The following is a 21,326-nucleotide window of genomic DNA, read 5'->3' as shown; positions in this document are numbered from 1 at the left end:
ATTCATATGACATGCACAGAGCTTGGGTATCTGATGTGGCAATGAAAAGTGGAATTACAACCATAATCGTCAGATGGATGTGCTGCGGTCAAGACTTTAGAGTTGCAACTGTATTGATGCAAGGGAAATTAAGGGTGAATGCGCGCAGCTTTTGGCAGCCTATGACATTACGCACCCCCTTGCGCGGCCGCAGACAGTTCATTTGTGTTTAATAGGCCTACATAAATAAATACTTATTCATTTAATTTTTTTTTTAAGCGGGTCGGGTGGGGTCGGGTTAAAAATCATTGTGTAGGTCTAATCTTTCGGGTCGGGCGGGCTGGGTTGGCTGCGTGATGGGTCGGGTTGGGGCGGGCATAAAAATCATCGGCCGCGCAACACTAGTGTGGACACATCAGGTGCTGCAGGTTAATATCTCCTGAACGATTTTGATATCACTTTTTAAGCGCAAATCAATTGGCAAGTTATCATGAAAATGTGTCTCACGCACACGTAGCCTACTTGCGTGCCTTCGTCTGGAAAAGTCATGGAAACAGAACGGAACGCGCGTTCGATCCCCTATAAAAAGCCGCAGAGTTCTTTACTTCCTTCCTTTTATACCTGAACTTGGACTGAACATCCATTTGGTAAAAAACCTGGTCAGCCTTTTATTGCTGAAAAAGTTGGTGAATTACCGAAGGAAGAAGAAAAAACTCAACCAGAAATGATGCAAGCACTCGGAGAGGAACACCTGGTCGGAACACTGCCACGTCCAACCGGTGAGCAAAATGAAATGAATGTTTTTCCTTCATATGAATGATTTATTTCATTAGAAATAATGAATCCCACCAAAATAGGAATATTGTCTGTGATGGGACTTATAGAAGCCATCACTTTGATGGATTTAAAGGTCGTTGAAACACAGAAATTCCCCAGAGTTTGGCAACATCATTGGTTTACACTGTAAAGTTTTTGGATGTAGCATAAAGTTGGTCCGCGTTTATTTGAATTCCCGGGAAAAGTGAAGAATGTTATAGCCTAATTGTGGTTTAGTGATTTGAAAAGAATGTTATTTTTTGGTCGAGAGCATCTGTTTTGTCCAATTTTGTCTTGAAAGTTTAGAAACCAAAATGGCGACTTGGAGTTTTTTCATAAAATGCTCTGAATGCATTTTTTTGTTGTTGTTGGTCACTATGGAAACTGTGGAACTATTAAAATAAGCTTTCTGAACAGATGTCAGAACGTCCCGGCTTCAACCAGCTGAGTTTACGTGATAAATGAAATTTCACTTTGTGGTCCGTTTTTTATCAAAATACACAATAATTGGATCTGTTATAAGTGAGAAATAGCTTTTTGTGCCTCCTCTACTCATTTTTGTACTGATGAAAGTCATTCCTTTTTCTTACATTTACCCGGTTGCCGTGTTGTTGTTTTTTTTTACTTTTGCCTTCCTTTGAACTTGTTTCATCTGGGCGTTATGTTGTTTTTCCCTCCCAAAAAAATGCTTTGTGTTGTTCAAAATTAAGTCCCCTATATTTATACATTATGTATACTGTTTGTGTGGAACCAAATACGTTTTATGTCTAAGGTAAGGCAAATTTAAGTGTTTTAACTCTGAGGTGATGGTGCATGCTGCATGTCTGGTACTGGCGTTCTCATCTGTGTGTGTGTGTGTGTGGTGTTTATCAAACCGGTTGCAAAGTCGAGTCTTATGTGGGCTTCCTGCATGAATTGTTGCCTGTCAGAATGTGAAGGTCACTGGCTGGTGTACTTGTTTATGTGTTTTTTTTCTTCGCTGTTCTCCCTGTTTTGTGGTTGATGAAGCAGTGCTTGAAAAAAGTTTCAAATTCTAAGAATCTGCGTTGGTGGTGGGTTTTTTTCAAGCGTAAATCCCAGAGAGATGCAGTTCTCCATTTAATCTGCTTCAACCACATAAACATGCGCACACACACTTCTGATAAACCACTATTTACTTGTGGTGTTTCAGCACATCCTTTAAAGAGAAGTACTAAAATGTTTGCAATTCATCTTTCTTTCTCGCAGGTCTTGGCGTCGTCAGAGAGCGTCCTGCAGCTGAGGGATTCCCCGAGCTGCCCCGCATCATCGATGAAGATGACGGTAACAGTCTCGCTAGCTATGTCTCCTCAGATGATGAGAATGAGCTTAGAGGTCCTATCGGGGTAGTTTTTAATGATGTTGACGTCCCCGACTTCTCTTTTTGTGAGGAAGCCGATGATGTTTTGGAGAATCGGGGTATTGTTCATGATGAGGAGGACTCTGATACAGAAAGCTGTACCAGTGAGGGCTCAGTGTACTCGTTCTCTGAGGGAGAAGTTAGTTGGTTTGATCTGGAGGAAAGCGATGCAGAGGACTCGGATTCTTCCGCTTCTGGCCCTGGCACCTCCAGAAAGAGGAGCAGGGAGGAAAGCGAAGAATCGCAGTCCGATGCAAAGAGGCCGAGGAAGAGTTGTGAGGAGAGCTTTGGAGAGGAGCAGTTCTCTGGAAAGCCACCTCCCTCAACCTCTGGCCTCAGCTTCCTACAGAGTGAAGGCTGGGATCCCAGCAGGCACGGGGGGAGCTGTGAGGCAACTCATTTAACTTCTGGGCTCGACTACTGTGTGGAGTGCTTTGTGGACTTAATTGTTAAGAGGGCCAGATGGGATGACAGCAGTTCTTTTAAACTTTAGGAGGTAACATTTGAGTCGAGTTGGACTGGTAATGCCTTAGGTAGCGTCTTGCACCAGGGTCTTTCTTTATCCGGTCGCTGGATTTTGGTCTTTTAAACTTTAGGAGGTAACATTTGAGTTTAGCTGGACTGGTAATGCCTTAGGTAGCGTCTTGCACCAGGGTCTTTCTTTATCCGGTCGCTAGATTTTGGTCTTTTAAACTTTAGGAGGTAACATTTGAGTTTAGCTGGACTGGTAATGCCTTAGGTAGCGTCTTGCACCAGGGTCTTTCTTTATCCGGTCGCTAGATTTTGGTCTTTTAAACTTTAGGAGGTAACATTTGAGTTTAGCTGGACTGGTAATGCCTTAGGTAGCGTCTTGCACCAGGGTCTTTCTTTATCCGGTCGCTAGATTTTGGAATACAATATTTGAGAGCGGTGTTTTACATTGGGCAGGGCTGGCACAGCCTGCGGTAGCGTCTTGCACCAGGCCAATGTAATGCTGTAATACTAAATGTTATGAGAATGTCGTGTGTGTAGTAGGAAGAGGACTCAAATGCGGGGCACAGAAGGCAGCTATGGCAAACAAAGTGAGCTTTAACTATAACTGGTCTGAGCAAATGAAGATGTCCAGGAATATATAAAAACCACAGGAGAGAGTAAAACAGTGGCGATCCAAATCAGTAACATGGCAGGAAGATGAATGGACAGAGTAGCAAAGCACAAAAGGACAGGTGAAGACAAAAGAAGAAGACTCAAAACTGATAAGAAATATCATGTGTAGGTTGTTATTCAGGGGGCAACCTAATGTGTATTTATTCAAAAATGTAGAATTTCTTATACATATTGACCATTTACTGATGGCATTAGATTTATTTGACCCGTGGATCGCTTATCAAATGTTACGTTCACCTGTCGGGTGAGACCTCAAAGAGATAAATGACAGCTTGCGAGAGAGTGAGAGACGGGGTGGCAGTGTTTCAGGAGAAAGAGCGGGTCATCCACTCATCGAAGGGTTGGTAGTTTGATCCCCACATCATCCAGTTCAGATGTTGAAGTGTCCTTGGGCAAGGCACCCAAACTCTGGTGTTGGTGTTGGGTTAGAGTCAGACAACGCTTTGGGGGCCGAGTGGAAATATTGACGGATGGAAAAGATTACGTATGGTTTCTAAAACTTCTGTTCTGTTATAAGGTGGAATTATCATAGTACGTAACGGTATCGTGGTCACCTGGTAGTTATCGCTTTGATTGAGTGGTTGCTGCATGTCAGAGAGAAAGAGGGGGACGGACTGAACTCACCTTTGGAAATTTGTCAGGCGAAAGATACGACTGTGAGTGAGTGTGTTGTGGAGTGTTACAAACCGGTTTATCTGCAGGACTTGGCTTTGTAATTCATTTGCAAACTAGATATAATAGTAAGCATTCTCTTCACTGCTACCTGTGTCATGTCACAGTCATATAAGTACAGGAAGGTGGAACTGTCTTCACAGGCTAAGTTTCAGGAGGGGGTCCCTCCTTCTGATCCAGGCCTGATTCAAATCAAAGTACTTTATTAATCCTGCAAGGGGAAGTTAAAGGATTCCCCCCTGCAGGATTAATAAAGTGTCCACCTCTGATGTTCCTCTTTTGTGTGAACACACGTCACGCTGGCCTGAGCCTCTGTGGGCTTCCTGCTGATGGAAGGACCAGCGGATGACAAAGAAACAACAACTCTGACACGAACGGAGGACAAACTGGAACACCTGAGCTACCGCAGGTAACGTATTGTGCAAAACAGGTGAGTGCATGATTCCGTCCGACTAATGAACCAAATCTACAGAAATCAATGTGTGCTAGCTCACACATGTTGAGTACTTGTGCAGTTTTTCCTTCCTTTTCCTGCTGTGTTTTACCGAGGTGATCATAGATGAGAGAAGACTCGAGCGCAGGTCCGAAGGAGAGAGACTGTGGACCCGACATTGCCGTTATGCACCCAGGGTTTCCGTGACGACGAGGAGCTCCCAGCCGGATGAGAGAAGCTGATGTTAAAAAAAAGAAATAAAGGAGGACTTGGGGTAGGTCATTTTTAGTGTCACAAAGTCGTGATCAGTTAAAAGGCACATTATATACTGCATTTAGATGATATTAGCAGATATTATAGAAAAAAGAAAGGAAACAAGCTGCTATTTTAAAAACAAAAGATGAAAAAGTTGTCACAAAGTTATGCTTAAGCTTAAATCAGGACTTTCTTTCTGTCTCTCTTGTAGCACCTCACAGTGGACATGGACCAGTCCCAGGAAGCTCCAGCAGCACAGCCGTCCCCTGAACACACTCCAGCACCAAATCTGCTCCCAGACACCGGACTATTGATCGGCCCCAGCTGAAACGATGAAAAGCCTCCCACACCGAGCCGTACAGATGAAGCCGTCTCCGTGTGTGAAGCTCCTCACAGAGAAGATCTGCTTACCTACACCTGCAGAAATAACAGTCCAGACAAGACGCAGACAATTGGGACTGAAAGACAACCAGTGGGACAGTGTTGTTCTTTAAAGACATTATTCGTAAATTATGTATTTAAAACAAATTGTTTGCATTTATATTTTACATGCTGCTTTGGTGCTGGAATCAATAAAAATGAACAGTTTTTACACTTACCCTCTCCTCTGCTAAATGAAACGCCAAACAATAACTTTGCCTCAGAGAACGACCATCTTCTGATGCAACACTCTTAAAAGCAGACCCTACAAAGCTTTCTGCAGTCTGTGTCAGACACATAAGGAATATTTTACCAATCTGAATTCTAAATGATCAGCTATAACATTTGATTTGGTCTTTCTTCTTTGACTAATAGCCTCATTCCACAGATATGACAGAACAAACATGGGAGGCAGTTTACAGCAGATATCATCCTATTGGTAGAATGCCTTTAAAGCGCAGAAGTAGCTTTTTTTCTACTAAAGTGCATCAAATTAAATGGCATTATCTAAGAGTGTAATTTAACAGATTTTTCCTCAGGTCCTTAACAATGACATGACATCACAGCTCTTTCAGCTGCATCATGTGGAAATATTTCAGTTTATTTTTGCCAGAGGGCCGGCTCAGTCTAATGAATTTATCTGGAAAATCTTTCTTGTGCTTTTGTTTAAATTCAAATTTCATTAGTTTGAGGTGATGTGATTAAAAATGCATAGTACTGAGGAGGATGTTGTCTCTATTTATGACAACATCAACCAGCCATCTTCATTTCTGGATATTTGTTTTAAAAAAAAACATTCATAAAAAGAAAAAATATCTGAAAGGGTTTTAAAAGTTCTCCTGATTTACCTGGATGTTTATGCTCATTGTCCCAGTGCAGAAGCAACTGAATAATAGTGGTACCCTCTAAAACACAATGGCATGGGTCTCTGGAAGTTAGAGATATGGGCTGAAAAATGCTTTTAGTAACGTAAGACAAAGTTACTCATCATTTCTGCTACCACTGTAGACACATCTGAATTTGTTGTTTAAAGTTTTGTTGAATTCAGATGTTCTATGATGTATGTCGGACAAAGTTGAAGGTCTGTCTGGAGGCTGTTGAAAAGGATTCAACGTGATCACTGTTCAGCTCTGAAAAGCCAACACTGGACCTAAGGAACAGCTCTGCCCTCCTTATTCAGAGTCAACACTGACTTACAGACAAAATAATCAAATATAAGCGTTTATTTTATTTACAAGTGGAAGTTATCATACAGCGTTTATTCTTTCTTCTGTCCAATTGTTGAGATGCTAAGGGCATGCGTGCAGCAATCACTAGTTCAGAGACAAATACTTTATAGGAAATATATTACAGATGAATACACGGGTAACTTGGTACAAAGAGAAATGGTGTTGAGATGTTAAATAGGACGTAGAGGAAAGAGTTAAAGGTAGAGAAAGAGGTAATGGACTCGAGTAGAGTCCTCTCTAATAGATGAAGAGTGAAATGTTGCATTTTACAGAAAAGGCTCGAAGCAGAAACTATTCTCCCCCTTTAAGGCTGTGGTAACAAAAGACAACAAAAAATATCACCCCCCATACACATACACATTCTTTTACCCTTCCTTAAACCAATTAGATGTAAAGCTAAAGGATACAGTACATACGGTATATAACGTGCCATGTACAATGATAGCCATTTCTAACTAATCTAATCAGAAAAATGTGAAGGTGTTTCCGGTGGAGAAAGGGCCTTTACCTAAAGCTCTTCATTGAAAAATAAGTTCATCATTCATGTGGTAAATGACCAAGAGTCCCGAGTCGGTCCACCTGAAAGCCATTTATTGGCAACCTGCATTTGCATCTAATTGCACATCTTCTTGTGCCGTTTGTAGAATCCAAAACTAACCCAGCAATGGACTGGTTGGCCTGAAACTGCAAAATTCTTAGTCACAGCAAAGTAACACAGACGGTAATGGCTTCGTGCACATGAATAACGGCAGAAACATGCAAAAACCAGCATAATCTTGCGTCATCATACTTTAGGACATACTTTTTTTTTTTTCTTTAAAGCTACGTTTTACTTTTAGACCCATAAAATATCAAACAGATTCAATTTTTACACTCAGACTATCAATAGATGCATCATGAGTACATTATGATGCATGATTTTCCACATTGAGAGCGGTCCACTGTTGTGAGGACCTCTACTCTGTTTTATTTGTAAAAATCTGCAAGCCTGCATGACTCCTTTAATGTTCTTGGCCAAACATCCACTTGTTTAAAGGAGAGTATAAATAGGAAAACTTCTGAGGACAGAAAAATCCACAAGCATTCTTTTTAGTTTCTTTTGTTGAGCAACTGCAAGCTTTTGTTTATCCTCCAACTCTACTTTGGTCATCCTCTGTGTGCACGTACAACGAGTTGTGTTGAAAGGTAGAACGTTTAGTGCTTTTTTTTTTTTAAGAAGAGCTGAGGCCAGAATCGGACTCGGCGCTGCCACCATTGGCTGTGGAGGCAATGCAGGGAGCCATGGAGCAGGGAATGGAGTAGCAGGAGCAGTTGGAGCTCTTCATGGTCTCCTCTGTAATCACTTCCTGCAGGGTGTGTTTCTCTTCTACCTGAAAGAAGTTCTGCTGCTCTGCTTGAGCCTCACAGATGCTAGAAAGGAGGAAACAGGACTGCAGTTAGTATCGTGACATGAGGTAGTTTTCCACATAGAAAAAAAAATAATAATAAAAAATCTCATACTTTTAAACAAACTCTTCACAAACTCAAACATACAAATAAAGACTGCTGAGAAGCAATATTCTATGCAAAATGATCGTGGTGAAGCACGTGCTTCGCTTCTGACTTTAATTCGGATTTTTTTAAAACATTACCCACGTCTGATCTAAGAGTGCCAAAAACATAATAACTATCTTGATTTTCAAACAAAGTCATTTCACACTATTTTTCATGCACTAATCCAAACGGCAAGATCCGCCGCATTTGCTGTGCAGCAAGGGAAATGATTGCACTGGTTGCCATTCTGGCTGCAGGAAGGAGTCATTCCTGCCAGCTCGTCACTGCCAAGTTCACTTTGTGCTTATCCGCTTATTTTTGGCCTGTTTGCTTTCACAACCTGCACCAGAGCAGATAAAGTCACGTGACTCTTAAAGGTAACCCGCCTGAGGAAGCCCGTTTCCAGCTTTATGAGCCCAGTAATAATAAATGCTCACGGTGTGAATTCCGTCAAGCAAAACAGCTCAAACAGATTCAGACGGTGTAGAACCATAACGGTTCACCGAATGAGGGCAGAGGGTTCAAAGAGAATCCAGTGCAATCACCCTTATTGTGAATAAATAAAAGTGTTCCCAAAACAGCTACAGGCAGATCATTCCAAAGGCCTCATAGGTGCTGATAATAAATCTGCAAAGCTCCAAATATTGTTGGCAGGTGACTTTGGGATCTAGGATGGTGTGCATGCCTGTGCGTTGTCATTTGAAGCCGTGACACTTGCATGAGCTTTGAGCAAATTTGAATAAAACCAGGAGCTAAAAGTCGTTCAAACAGAAGTCGAAGGGTCACGCAACGGTCTCATGCACTCAACAAGCCATTCGCTCTTGATGCCACTTTTTACGTCAATCTTTTAAGTTGGCAAAATCTGACTCAAAGGAGGCCTTTCAAAGCATATCCAAAACAATGTGCAGGCATAAAAGAAATCAAAAGCAAGGGCTCAGCCTCAAACATGATACACATGGCAGTTGATAAAAATCCAGCCACTAGAAAGGCGCAGGAAACGCGACAAGTCAACCGTCTCATGTATCTTTCTCAAGGAGCATTATTGTGCAAAAACAGGGTGTATGGTGAGTAAATTGACAAAACGCAGGAACCAGAGAGACATTACAGGAATCAGGAGAACTTGAGTCAAAATATGGCTCCAAGCTTTCACAAATTCTGCAAAAAAGAGGCACAGTTATAACAACAATGATTACATCTGAAGTGTGCAGGGACAGCTGGGTTGCAGCAAATCTGCTTAGTTCTGCTTTCTGTGACAGACTGGGTCAAAGTGCGAACTGAGGATATAGAGCAAAAGTCACTCTATAGAGGCGCACAGAACTGAAACGGCTGGTCAAAGAAGATCTGTTGTGAATGCTAAGAACTATCCCACCTCGACTCTAACCCAGCCTTTCTGTAACAGCGCTGCCACGTGTCTAGTTCACGCTCAAAGCAGTCGATGAATAATCTAGGTTTTTATGTTGAAAAAAAAACAAAAAAAAAACAAAACAACAGGTGCCAAATGATTCACCCAGTCTGCCAGTGCGAGATTACATAACGTTCATCCTTGGAAAAACATGCTGACTAATCTTTTTTACACAGCGGAGTGAAATGGAGCTGCAACGTGGATGGTACTGAAAGGCCTGCTTAGGAATGTTAAAAATGAGTCTGCTAGAACGATGTCCTGTGTGCAGGACAGAGTGTTACTTAAACAGCAGAGGCTTCAGAAGGAAAACAAAATTGTTCAGCTCTTAATAAGGAAGCATTTCCAAAAAAGGCTATCTGCTTTTTTGACGAGACCAGTTTGCTCTCAGTAAAGGAGCAGTCAATCGCTCTCAAAGCAGCCTTCAGGATGGCAGATATGTCAGTTATTGACTCTTTGAAAACACTCCTCTAAAATCTGACTTTACCTTTCGTTTCCAAAAAAAATGACTTATGGATAAATAGACCTGATCTTTGAGCATGATGAAAGTGTAATCCATAATCAAATTTGGATAGTTTATTCTACTGCAGATAAACTGAGAAGTCTAATGTCTTATGCAGCTGCTACTGCCAAATGTCCCCAGTGAAGAGGCCTTTAATAGCACAGAAAATAAACATTTTTCCAGTGTTTTTCAGACAATACATGACAAAAATTAGGCAACAGCAATTGATCTAGATATAAATGTTAAGCAGAACTTTGCCTTTAAAAGAAGTTTGGTATCGTCTGACGCAGCAATGGCCTGCATGCGTAAATGTTTGAGGTTGTCTGTGTTGCTGGGTGTAGCACAGACCTACAAACTATAGTCATATCATCATAAAGTCAGAGATGGACAGCAGATCTGTTAATCATATACACCAAGAGGAGCATAGAATTTTGATGGCTGAAACCTGGGCATACGGGCACAGCTCCAGCTTCGTAAAACACGAGCCGAAATAACACAACACACCAAAATGAGAGTGTCTGCAGCCGGGATTAACTGCAAAATATGGCAAGCGTCGGCGCATTCTGCCCCAGACACACAGATGAATGAAAACAAGCTGTAAAGATTAGTCTAAACAACAGGTGCTCAGTACAGATAAATTTGTATCCAGTGACAATGTCATAATCGCGACAGGCCTTAGATAGAAGCAAACACAATAAGATAAGACGAGAAACAACACGTCTCTACTCCTGCTCACTCTGAACTTTAACACGTGATGTACAGATTGTGTTTATAGTCGGCCGATGAATTTGAACCAACCTGTCATAGATGAGGCCATCGATTCCCTGCTCTCTCAGCTTCCTTCTGATTTCATGATCATTGTTGTCGTCTCCCCAGCTGAACACCACCAGGCCTTTGGACTGAGCTTCCTCGATGTAGTTCAGGTGCTGCAACAGTTCTTCAGCGTGGGCACTGATTCCCTGCAACACATCAAGTCCAGCAAATTGGAAGGAGGACGGCGGCGGGACCTGAGATTCACTCTGCTCTTTCACATTTATTTTTGACTGTTGGTCAATAGTTGGAAGGGTTTAAGCCTTCTCATTCATTTCAGGAGAAGTTAGGACAGCAACACTTTACATTGTTCATGATGAGTGCCCAAAGTGCAGTTGCAGTCAACAGTATATAAATCACTCACCAGAATATTTTCGCTCTGAGCGAAGCTGATGGCGATTTGAGTGGTCTGGCATCGAATATCCATCAGCTCTGGGTATTTCACTGAAATTCCCTGAGTCAGGAAGAGGATTGGGTACTTGTTCTGCTTCTGACGCACCCTGAACGACAAATATACACAGATTTGATAAGCTGCTGAGGGGTATCTATTCATAACCATATCCAGTGGAGACGGCATCTGTTCACTCTGATAAGACACTAAGAATTTATGCACACCCAGTGAAGCTTTAACGTGAATCGACCTAAGATAGAGACAAGAACTTAAGAAATATTTTGTTTTTTTCCATTCATCAAAGAGATCTTTGATTAAAAAAATAATATATATTTTTAATTTCTTTGACTGCAGATCTAAAATAAACCTTCAAAGTGTTCCTACTGAAATAAATCAACACTGGCAAACTATTTGATGAGGCTTTCATACACCTCCAAAAAAAAGTGACAAGTGTTTGTGGATCCCATGCAGTTTGTTGCTCTTACATTGTGCAGATATCTGGGTCGAAACAGGAAAAGATAACGCGTCTTTTCCCACCGTTCTGCAGAACGCACGACAGGACAATGTCGAGGAATACATTCATGTTGAAATAGGAGGACAAGTTTCCGTCCCATGTCCCATCCTGCAAATACAAGGTATTAAAAACCATCAGCTTATGTTAAAAATTCTGGGTTTGTTTTCTTGTTATTCTTCCTTATAATACTCACTTTCATCTGGCTGATCCATTTCAGCTCAATGTTGAAGCCAACGTGCTCAGGAACAGCTTGGAAAATCTTTGCAGGAACAGCGAAAGATCATCGTTTTAACGTGAAGCAAAAGTAGCAGCAGATGACATTTTATTACTGATGATCACGATAAGTCATTCACCTGTGGCAGCGAGGGGAACGGCTGATGGTCATCAATTTCATCCTCATCGTCCAGCAGATCTGAACAACAAGCATGAGGACTGTTCATGCACTCTATTTATCTTTCTGCTGATCAAATCACACAATACTTTCAATTCAACGCTGCTGTTGTGTAAGATGAGGTAAACAAAGCAATCTTTGATAAAAACTGAATTCCTGACAGTCTTTTGGTCAATATACACACACACACACATATATATATACAGATATATACATCTCTGTATTTTTGTCAAACAAGGTATGAAATCAGAACATTTCATGTATATCAATACAATCTGAGGGGAGGGGGGGGGCAGCAAGACGATGACGACGTCTATGCGCTACACCGAAGCTTGTAGAGTGTTAATCCAACATGACAGCAGACACAACGTTACCGTTCGATGCAGCCTTAGAAAGTGTTTCGGAGTAGATTCACCCTAGGGTCATTTGAACCGTGACATCCAGCCAAGTAGCCCACCCGAAGTTTTTCCGATATTGGCTGAACATCAGCTGAGTTACTGAGTTATCCCGAATAGCTTAGTACAAGCGCTGACGGACCCTGGCAGTATCTCCAAAATTACCACACTAAAATCACATGCCATGACCAAACTTCTACAGTAGTACAAATATGGTCTGTACTCACAAAACGATGCATTTGGAAGTTTGTACATAGTCCAGGAGTTTATTATTATCAACACAAGCCTGATAGCTTTTCTGCTGCTAAAGCTACGTCGAGGTCACTTCTGGGAGCTGGGAGCTTCAAAGTAAGATGAGGGTTGATCTACTACTGTAGACAACAAAGCAAGGCTGCTCAATTTCTCCATTATTAAAATAAATTCACAACTCTAAAACATAAAAATTCATGTAGAATATAGCATATAGGCCTACTTTGTTGTTAATTTAAGTAGCTTAGAGCGCAAGTTTACTTTTATTTTCCATTTTTTTCTTCTTCCTCGTCGAATTTCTGTCGTCATCTGGTATAAGTGATACAATTGACTATGAATCGCGCGCAAAGCAGCATGGGAAGAACCTGACGTCATTTGATAGACATTCGTAGCGCCCAATAAACGGCTCTAGGCATTCGTAAACCACGCCTCAAATACGAGAAAATGCACACCTAGTTCCCAGACCACCATCTCATCGAGATTGTGGACGCGTCAGCCAGGCTAGGGTAGGGGTTCTTTTTCTGGAGCATTTTTTTTTACATATTGCTTGAAATACTCTTCACACCCCCATTGCAACCAATTAATTAAAAGTTTTAGTGGCCTCTAGAACGAACAATCCAGGAAAAACACTATCCAATCATACTGAACGGATCGTTAACGATGATTGGATTCTGATGCCTCTATCAAACTGCAATCTGCTCCTCCCTCCCCCTCCTTCCCCCTGTGCGCGTACCCTGCTCCGTGAACGAATTACGCGTCCAGAAGCTTGGCAGGAAGCTAAACTAGAGCCAGCTTGGCTAGCACCTAGCATTATTAAACGTATAGTTAGCATATACTACATACTAAATACGGCAACGATCGATGCTTGCTGTCAGAACAGCGCTCGTGCACCTTCGTGCTTGTGAACAAGCATTGCACGTTCATGTACTCTAGAGGCGTGGCTTCGGGGGGAAAGTCTGAAGAAAGAGGTTGGGACTTTTGACCTGTGTATTTTGAAAAAACAGCTTCACTGGACTCAAAACCCAGGATCTCCTACCCTACCTTTAATAGCACGGCGTCGCATTTGTGGCGAACTGCTGGTTAAAGTGTTCTTTTCAGTCATTTTTAAATGGGGAAGGCCTCTTATGTTTGTTCTTTACATATTTGCACGGCTGTGCCATGGTGAGCAGAAGAAGACAATCTGGAAGAGTTCTGATTTGATTATTTGATTTGAAAGTAAAGTGCTTGCAACGTCCTACCCAATGCATTGAGTTGAAACCGAACACGTAGCCCATCATGTATGAATTAATGGTACATATCGCTATTTGGCCTAGAAATACCAAGATTTTTGGTCCATATCATCCGACCCTAAACTGACTCACGTCATCTGGCTGCGTTCACCAACTACACGCGGGGGCGTTCCCTTTCCTCAAACAACCATCTGAGGAGCCTGGGAGTCATATGTGTTTCGGCGTTATGGCCGCCCATTCATGCTCCAGAGGGCGGGAGTCAGGTAAGCTCTGAGCTACGTCACGGGTTGAGTCATTGGGAGTGGCTGAAGTGGCGTGTTAGTCAAGATGACGGACAGATTCTTCATCCAATCACATGCACGAGTTTTAGAAAAAATAGCCCCATTTGAAATCATGTCGGATGTGGGCTCGTCCCAGATGGTATGCGAATACCAGAGGGCGGGAGTCAGGTAAACCCGACCCTGCTCCTTCCTCATAACATATCATTTTACAACCAAGCCAAGTAAATCTTTCATCCTAGTGAGGAAGGGCAGAGGTATTGGAGGAAAACAAGAACCGAAGAGACAAAATGGTGCATACCTTTGTGGTCGCTTTCTTTCACCGCAGTGGCATGGGCCACCTAAAGAAAAAGATCACATGTGTACATCAATAGAAACATTAAGAAACTAACAGGTTTCTTAACCCCCCCCCCCCCCCCCCCAAATCATCTAAACCAATTTCTGTTTGGTGACCTTCAAACAAGCTGGACAAACATTTATCTTAAAAATAGCATAGACTATATATATATATATATATACACATCTGGTGGAGATCCAATTACAATGGCAGCATGAGCACCTAAATCTGACTCCGTGTTGTCTGGATGCAATTACATCCGGCATTACCACAAATACATCCCTGCACAGACCAGTGTATCTAGCAACAACTGCTTTATATTTAGCTCTTTACATACCGTATAGGAGAAAACACACACACACACTATTGAAGTAAAACATCCATAACAATTACAGGGGCTCACAGAGTTTCTTTTAACTCCTTCAGATGCTCTTTTCTAGAAAGTTAAGCCAAATATTCATCTTCAACTTTGAATTATTAATCAAAATAACGCATAAATAGCATAGTTTACGACTATATCAAGTACGGGGGGATACCTTCAAAAGCTGAAGCTGATCAAACGTCAAGTCTTTGACGGGGACCTCAATGAGCTCCAGATTTTTGTCATTTTTCTGTTGGGGTGAAGACGGAATTAATAATCTTATAGGTTACAGTGGCAAAAGTTGTGACACGTGAAAGCTAAAAACAGAGGTCCCGCACCTTTTTGGTGGCGATACAGCAAGTCAGATCGTGGTAAACAATAGGCACAGCATCCTTAGAGAGATGAACGTCGAACTCCACAAAGGCGACACCCTATAAGTAAACGGGTAAAAAAAAGAAAGAGAGAGAGAGACTTAAACAGTTATGCCGGAGGCAGAATTCCCTCAGAAATGAGTCACCTTTGTGACTTACGTGATTAGCAGCACTTTTGAATGAGGTTATTGTGTTCTCTCGGACTCTGTGGTGTCTGTAAATTACAGAAACAACAAACAAAAAAAACTTTCAAAAATACAAAAAAAAAATTTAACGATGGCTTCCGGTGGTCATGAAAAGTGGACCATGAAAATAGGTCCAGGTTAAAGATGCAGATGGAGCCATACACATCTTAAATTTTTTCAAACTACCGAGAGCAGAGTCAATAATCAGACTATGATATGAATTCTGTGAAAATGTTGCCATTTCTCAACAAGAAGCAAGTGATGCAATACATCCACGTTTAGCTTTTTTTTTTACTAATAGCGCTGGTGTTCAGGTGGGGAAAGCCTGTGTGACTCACTTGGCTGCCTGGGTGCTGCCTGCTCCCCTGTGCCCCACATCCAGAGTACTTCTTTTCTTCCAGTGCTTTGTGTACGAGGAGCTCATGTCGCACTGGAACCCCTGGATTGGCCGGATGACCAGGTAATCCACTAGAACGCAACATCGAAGCAGACACGGTCGTTAACGCAATGATTGAAAAACAGTAATGGAAATGAGCTCTCGGATTGCCCAGCAAGTTGTGGGTCTCGAACCTTTTTTTGCAAACATAATTCCTTTCTAACATAACCACTTCTGCCAAGGAGAGCACACACACACACACACACACACGGACAGGAAATATTACCTCTGACTTTCCCGATAGTTTGCCTGGAGTTTCGTCCCATTATGGGAAGGGTCACTACTCCGGAGTCCTTGCCAATCTCCCAAAAGGAGGAGGAGAGGAGACAGGCTGTCCCCACAGGTCCTTGGTGGACGTCCCCCTGGACTACATGCTCACTCATATCCTCCTGTAAACAAAGATATGATTAGTCAATAACTAATAAAACATATCAACACGTAATCATTAATATATGCTGTGTTGACGTACTCTTTTACGGTGTACAGATTTATTAAAGGTGGTATTACCTCAAAGAACTCAAAGGTGAGCTCGAGGTTGTCGGGGTCCATCGTGTGGATGCTGTACTCGGTCCACCGTAAAGGATCCATGGGGTAGCCGGACTCCGGCTGTGAGTGGCGTGACTTGTAACCATTGGCACTGATCATACTGATCTCCAGAGTGGTGGTCTTTTTGAGCCAGGATGAAGGACTGAGCTCATCTTCTTCTTCTTCCTCCTTCTCCTCCTCTTCCTCCTCATCCTCTTCTTCAAAGCCCACTAATGTAAGTTTGATCCTGTGTGTGCAGGGAAAATAAAATGTGGAAGTAAGTTTCAGTCGCACAATGACACATAAACAAAAGTTTAATGTAATTAAGCTGTAACGATACATCTCATGTCGCTTTCACGTTGGACTTTCTCTAGTGTGAAATGTGACTGTTGCGTCATCCACACCTGAACCGAGACTTCTTGAATTTCTTCTTTGTGATGGACACCGGAGACATCTTAGAATAGTGCAGGCGCAGGCGAATTTCCGTCTGGCATGTCAGCCAGCCTGAGTCAACACAGTTCACCCCATCTATAGAAAAGGAGGATGGCATGAGATTAGGCCGAGCGTCGACTTTGTCTGCCATGAATGCCGACTGCACAGCGCCCGACAATAGCAGGGAGGAGGCTACACTTTTGTTCGGTTATAATGAGTGACCTCAAAACCTGGGCAGAGCGTCAGCAGAGCGAGCGTCTGAAACAGTGGTGAATGCAGTACTGCAGCATTGCTGTAGCACAGGGATCTTACATACATTAAACCTATATAAAAAGGTAAATAATTCAAACTCTGTGTTGGTCCTTTAGTCAGGGCTTTATATTTGTTTTATTTGAATCCGACTTACTGTGAATTCCAAATTGTCCATCGTCAACATTCTGCTGTGATGCTGCAATCAAAGAAAGGAGCTTTAATAATGGAACAAAACATCTCAACAACACAGAAGTTGGGAGCCAACCAGAGATCAAATCAGAGCACCTCAACGAGTTTAATGAAAACTCACGTTTATATTTGTTGGATAAGAACTGTTCGAAAGCAAGAAGTCAAATGTAATGTAATGTGTTAGTTTGATCTGACTAGCCTCAACTTCAGGAAAGTTGACTTGATCCAATAAAAACCTGTTTAATACCCAGCAGAGCATTGGGATTACTTTAGCAGCATCTTATATTAGCATTTACAGGAGTTTAAAAAAATAAAATAACAAAACAAGGATTTGATGATAAGCTGTGATAAAGCTCAAGCATGACACATTAATAAAGGCTACAGCTCATAACATCTAATGCACTGCAGCCTTTCCTCAGTGGCTATAAATCAGTCCAGCAATTGCTCTGAACGCCTCTTTCCAAAAGCGTACGCATAATGGCGGAAGAAACGAGGATCTCAGACGGTTGCCAGTAAAAAACAGAACAGGACGAGGAAACATTGCAGGCTTCTGAAAATATCAGCTGCTCAAAACAACAAGCCTTCCTCAATGGGATAAGCTAGAACGGACTCTACGGCTAAGAGGGGCTATGGGAGGCTTGAGTGTGACACGTTTTACCAAACCCGACCCAACCATGCACTGTTTTTTTGTTATTCTATACCTGTAGGGCTCATCGTGCGGGGGCGTTGATGGGTCTCCCAAACATTGACTATCATCTGACAGGGACCCCCTGCACTCTGCAATTCCAATGTTGGGTAAAATGTTAGGCTTTTCAAATCAGAGATATGGAGTTAACGTTCTGTCTTGTCCCCAAAGGCGTCTTTAGAACCAGGGGGTGAGAAAGGAATTAAGAGTTGGTATAGTCACCAATCCCCCAGCTACGATAGTCAGCCATCTTGGGTTGAAATCTGAAAAGTTGATTTGTTAGCGAGGGGAGAAAAAAAAAAAAAGACACGAAACCCTGGTGACTTGAGCAACAATGGTGCATGTACACAGCAATTAATTTTTAGCCATCCATTTCAAAATCTAATCAAATACCCGGCATTAGTCAAATCTGCAACTACTAAAGAAATCCAGCTGGCGGAACGCCAACTTCTTATATTACTGCTATTTGGCAAGACGTTGCCAAATTTCATTTCACAGTCTTATGATCTACTGAACAATAAGGGGTCTCACAAAACAGAGCAGCAGAACACTTGAGTGTTCAGCAGAACACTTGAGGAAATCCAGTCTAAACAAGCTGCGTCTAGCGCGACGTGAGCTCCATTCATTGGAGACGAAAAACAAAACACCACACCCTGATTCAAACTACACAAAGTCACCAGAAACTGCAACCTTCCATTTTCTTTCTCCCTCAGTGAAAAATGATCCCAGGTATGTCACCGTGGGTGTATAACATGGTGAAAGAGGGATTAACAGAGGCTCGGTAAAGGCACACGTGATGAGATTATAGAGCAAACCAGCTGGGCCGTTTGTTTTTGGATGGATATTCCAGTTCACATATTCTGTTCACACTTGGAATGAACCATGACCACGGGACAGCTCTAAGCACACACGCTCTCACAGTCTTCTTTAGGAAGCATCACAAGTGACCGCCTGGGATTTAATCTCGCTTCCCTCCTCCCGTCAGCATATAAACCCGCACAGGAACCTCACACAGACAGATACCGAATCAGCAGTTTAAACAAAATCCCGAGAACGTTTGGTGACCCTTTCAACGCCACCGTCGTCACAGTCAAACATTTGACATTGCTGCGGGCCCGACTAACCCAGACTAATATCCGTTTTTTGGACAGAGAAGTCAATACATTATGTAATGAGGTTACATGAGGGAAAAGAACAATGAGCAAAATAGACTGTGGGAATGCTGTGTGACTGCATCTCTGCTTACGAAAAGACCAGAACACACTGGGTGGTGTTCCATTAACTGCCAAAAAGTAACAACACTCGCTGTAATAGAAATCATGTATCCGTTAATGGGTAACAAAACACCACCGTCGTCCCTTATGCGGTCTGATCATTCAGATCTCAATGAGTCTTGGGTGCATTCACACTTGTACTTAGAGCTTTCCACTTGTCACTTATTAAGACACTTGCTACCAAGTGTGAACAGGGCCCTAATGAGCAAATAATGATGCAAAGATCTTGAAAATGAGCCCAGCGGACGCTGCAGCGAATTGATCGTACTAATTTTGATCCTCAGAACTCAAGGGACACTGTAGTTTTTGGTGACTTTGAGCAAAGACAGAAAAAAAGAAAAGCAAAAGAAAGCTTCTTCTCTCTGATGAGCTGCAAAAGGACATATATTAGTTCATGAGGTCATAATAGATGCAATGATACTCAGGCAAAGACAGACTAAAAGGACTATACAAACACATTTAACGACAATAATTCCCACTTTCTTTTACAATACGAAAACTAATCAGGTCTGGCTTTACAACTTTGAAGAAAAGACACTCACCTTTGACTCCAAAAAGAAGCCTTTGAAATAGCGATACTTGGAAGCAACACCTCTAGGTACAGTGGTTGTAGCAGTCCACATGTGTCTGCCATTAAAGCACAAAACATTATTTCGAACCAAAGAAGTATACCTATTCACAGCGAGAGAGGCCGTGTCATTACAACTGTTTGAAATTAACCTGGATATGAGAGAGAGAGGCGATTGCAAAATATAAAATTTCACGCACCCATCATCACCAAGAGAATGTAAGATCACAGCTTTTTGATAGTTCCAGCTTCCCAGGGCTTCACAGCTACCAACCACTGCTATCACCTCACCTGTGATCAGGCAAGTAACATTTCACCTTTGATGCTTTAACAGTAAATAAAAAAAAAATAAAAAAAACTGACGATAGCAAATACAGCCCTTTTACACGTTTAAACGATGTAATTGATTGGGTTTTTTAAATGTGTGTGAAAACCCAGGTGTGCAAGTGTTAATACTGGTTTCCCCTCCCTTTACCCGGTGCTTAATCTGAAATGTGTGAGAACAGAAAACAATATTGGTCTATTGATGTAAGATTTAGGGATTACAATGCGTTTCAAGTTACTCAATCATCTATTAGGAGGAAATAAAGACGATGTCAACACAACACAAGGGGAGGTTTCGAATTCATTAGACCAAAGTTCGCGTCTCTGTGACTTTTCCGTTAGCTTCAAGTTTAAGTTGAGACATACCTGGAGATGTTTTTCCCCTAATAGCCAAGGTCACCTGAGTGGTCTCCATGGTTGACAACGGCATTCACGAATACCGAAGGTGCAAGCTGTAAGACATCAGGTTTCAAATGAAGTCTTCCTTCATTTACCTCCTACCGGTAATATTATATACGCTGTGAAGAGATGGGCTGTAAAACTAGGTGGCAACAGTGGCCCACGTGGCTGCTGCAGACTAACGCTGAACTCATAATAACATCACACGAGCAACAACGTCAGCGTTAGCCGACTCGTGTCACAGCTAGCTTAAGGCCAGCCGGCAAACCGCGCAGCTATTTAAGAGCGTGCGTTGTTTGTAGGGCTAAACTAGTGCTAGACACATAAAAAAAATATATACATATATTCCATACCTTCACAGTTCTCTGTTGGCTATTGGCACTCTCGGAATGAAATTCACAGCAAACCCAGTTCGTCTATCCCGCTGAGAGGCACCTGACTGAGCTACACTGTAACAGACCAGCCGGTTCAAAAACAGCCATAGTCGTTTAGTTCATCAAGCGATATCAGGATTGGCCGGAAGTGGCAGCATATGTTACAACTGTAGATGTAACCCCAAGCGACAATTTAAAAAGGATTCAAAGCCCCGTTAAAACGCCTATACGTGGAGCACAAAACTCGGACAAAAGCTTCACCGCTGAAAGCTTGACGGTTCAGACGATCTTCCGGTTAGTCAAAGAGTGTATACTGTAAAGAAGAACTTCCTGTACATACTTTCAAAGTAAAATGTTTTCTAAAAACCTGACCACCTACACAAATTATGTAACCTGAGGACACTCCAAAAAGAAGTTAATGAAGCCTTCACACTGCATCCTTTTTAATGGCGAGCAGGTGGTTAATGCCACCAGAAGGAGTCAGAGTAAAATCAATGAAAATATTATTCTATCTTTAGATTAATTTATTACCTTAGTAAAGATTTTCTGGCTTTAAGGCCCTGGTGGCTAAGTCTTCATTAATAAATCCAGTGTT

General features: G+C 42.1%; 2 protein-coding genes across 2 annotated transcripts; one reads left to right on the top strand and one right to left on the bottom strand.

Moving 5' to 3' along the window:
* Positions 1-399: 399 nt before the first annotated feature.
* On the top strand, positions 400-5,121 carry LOC142375206 (uncharacterized). The gene is made up of 3 exons (XM_075459168.1): positions 400-758; positions 2,023-4,698; positions 4,891-5,121. Exons 1-2 carry the CDS (start codon positions 704-706, stop codon positions 2,664-2,666), a joined length of 699 nt encoding a protein of 232 aa, XP_075315283.1. The 5' UTR covers positions 400-703; the 3' UTR covers positions 2,667-4,698; positions 4,891-5,121.
* A 1,186-nt stretch (positions 5,122-6,307) lies between these two features.
* On the bottom strand, positions 6,308-21,036 carry gpcpd1 (glycerophosphocholine phosphodiesterase 1). Its single transcript, XM_075458484.1, has 20 exons — positions 20,711-21,036; positions 20,325-20,410; positions 19,835-19,925; positions 19,609-19,693; positions 17,809-17,884; positions 17,073-17,114; positions 16,639-16,762; positions 16,217-16,481; positions 15,936-16,098; positions 15,612-15,741; positions 15,248-15,302; positions 15,056-15,148; positions 14,893-14,967; positions 14,321-14,360; positions 11,831-11,889; positions 11,671-11,736; positions 11,449-11,585; positions 10,937-11,072; positions 10,561-10,721; positions 6,308-7,738 (listed from the first exon to the last, which is right to left on the bottom strand). Exons 2-20 carry the CDS (start codon positions 20,386-20,388, stop codon positions 7,540-7,542), a joined length of 2,061 nt encoding a protein of 686 aa, XP_075314599.1. The 5' UTR covers positions 20,389-20,410; positions 20,711-21,036; the 3' UTR covers positions 6,308-7,539.
* Between the last annotated feature and the right edge of the window lie 290 nt (positions 21,037-21,326).

The sequence above is a fragment of the Odontesthes bonariensis genome, chromosome 24 (assembly GCF_027942865.1).
Source record: "Odontesthes bonariensis isolate fOdoBon6 chromosome 24, fOdoBon6.hap1, whole genome shotgun sequence".
Taxonomy (NCBI): domain Eukaryota; kingdom Metazoa; phylum Chordata; class Actinopteri; order Atheriniformes; family Atherinopsidae; genus Odontesthes; species Odontesthes bonariensis.
The sequence above is the reverse complement of the archived record's forward strand: the minus strand, read 5'-3'. Positions and strand labels throughout refer to the sequence as shown.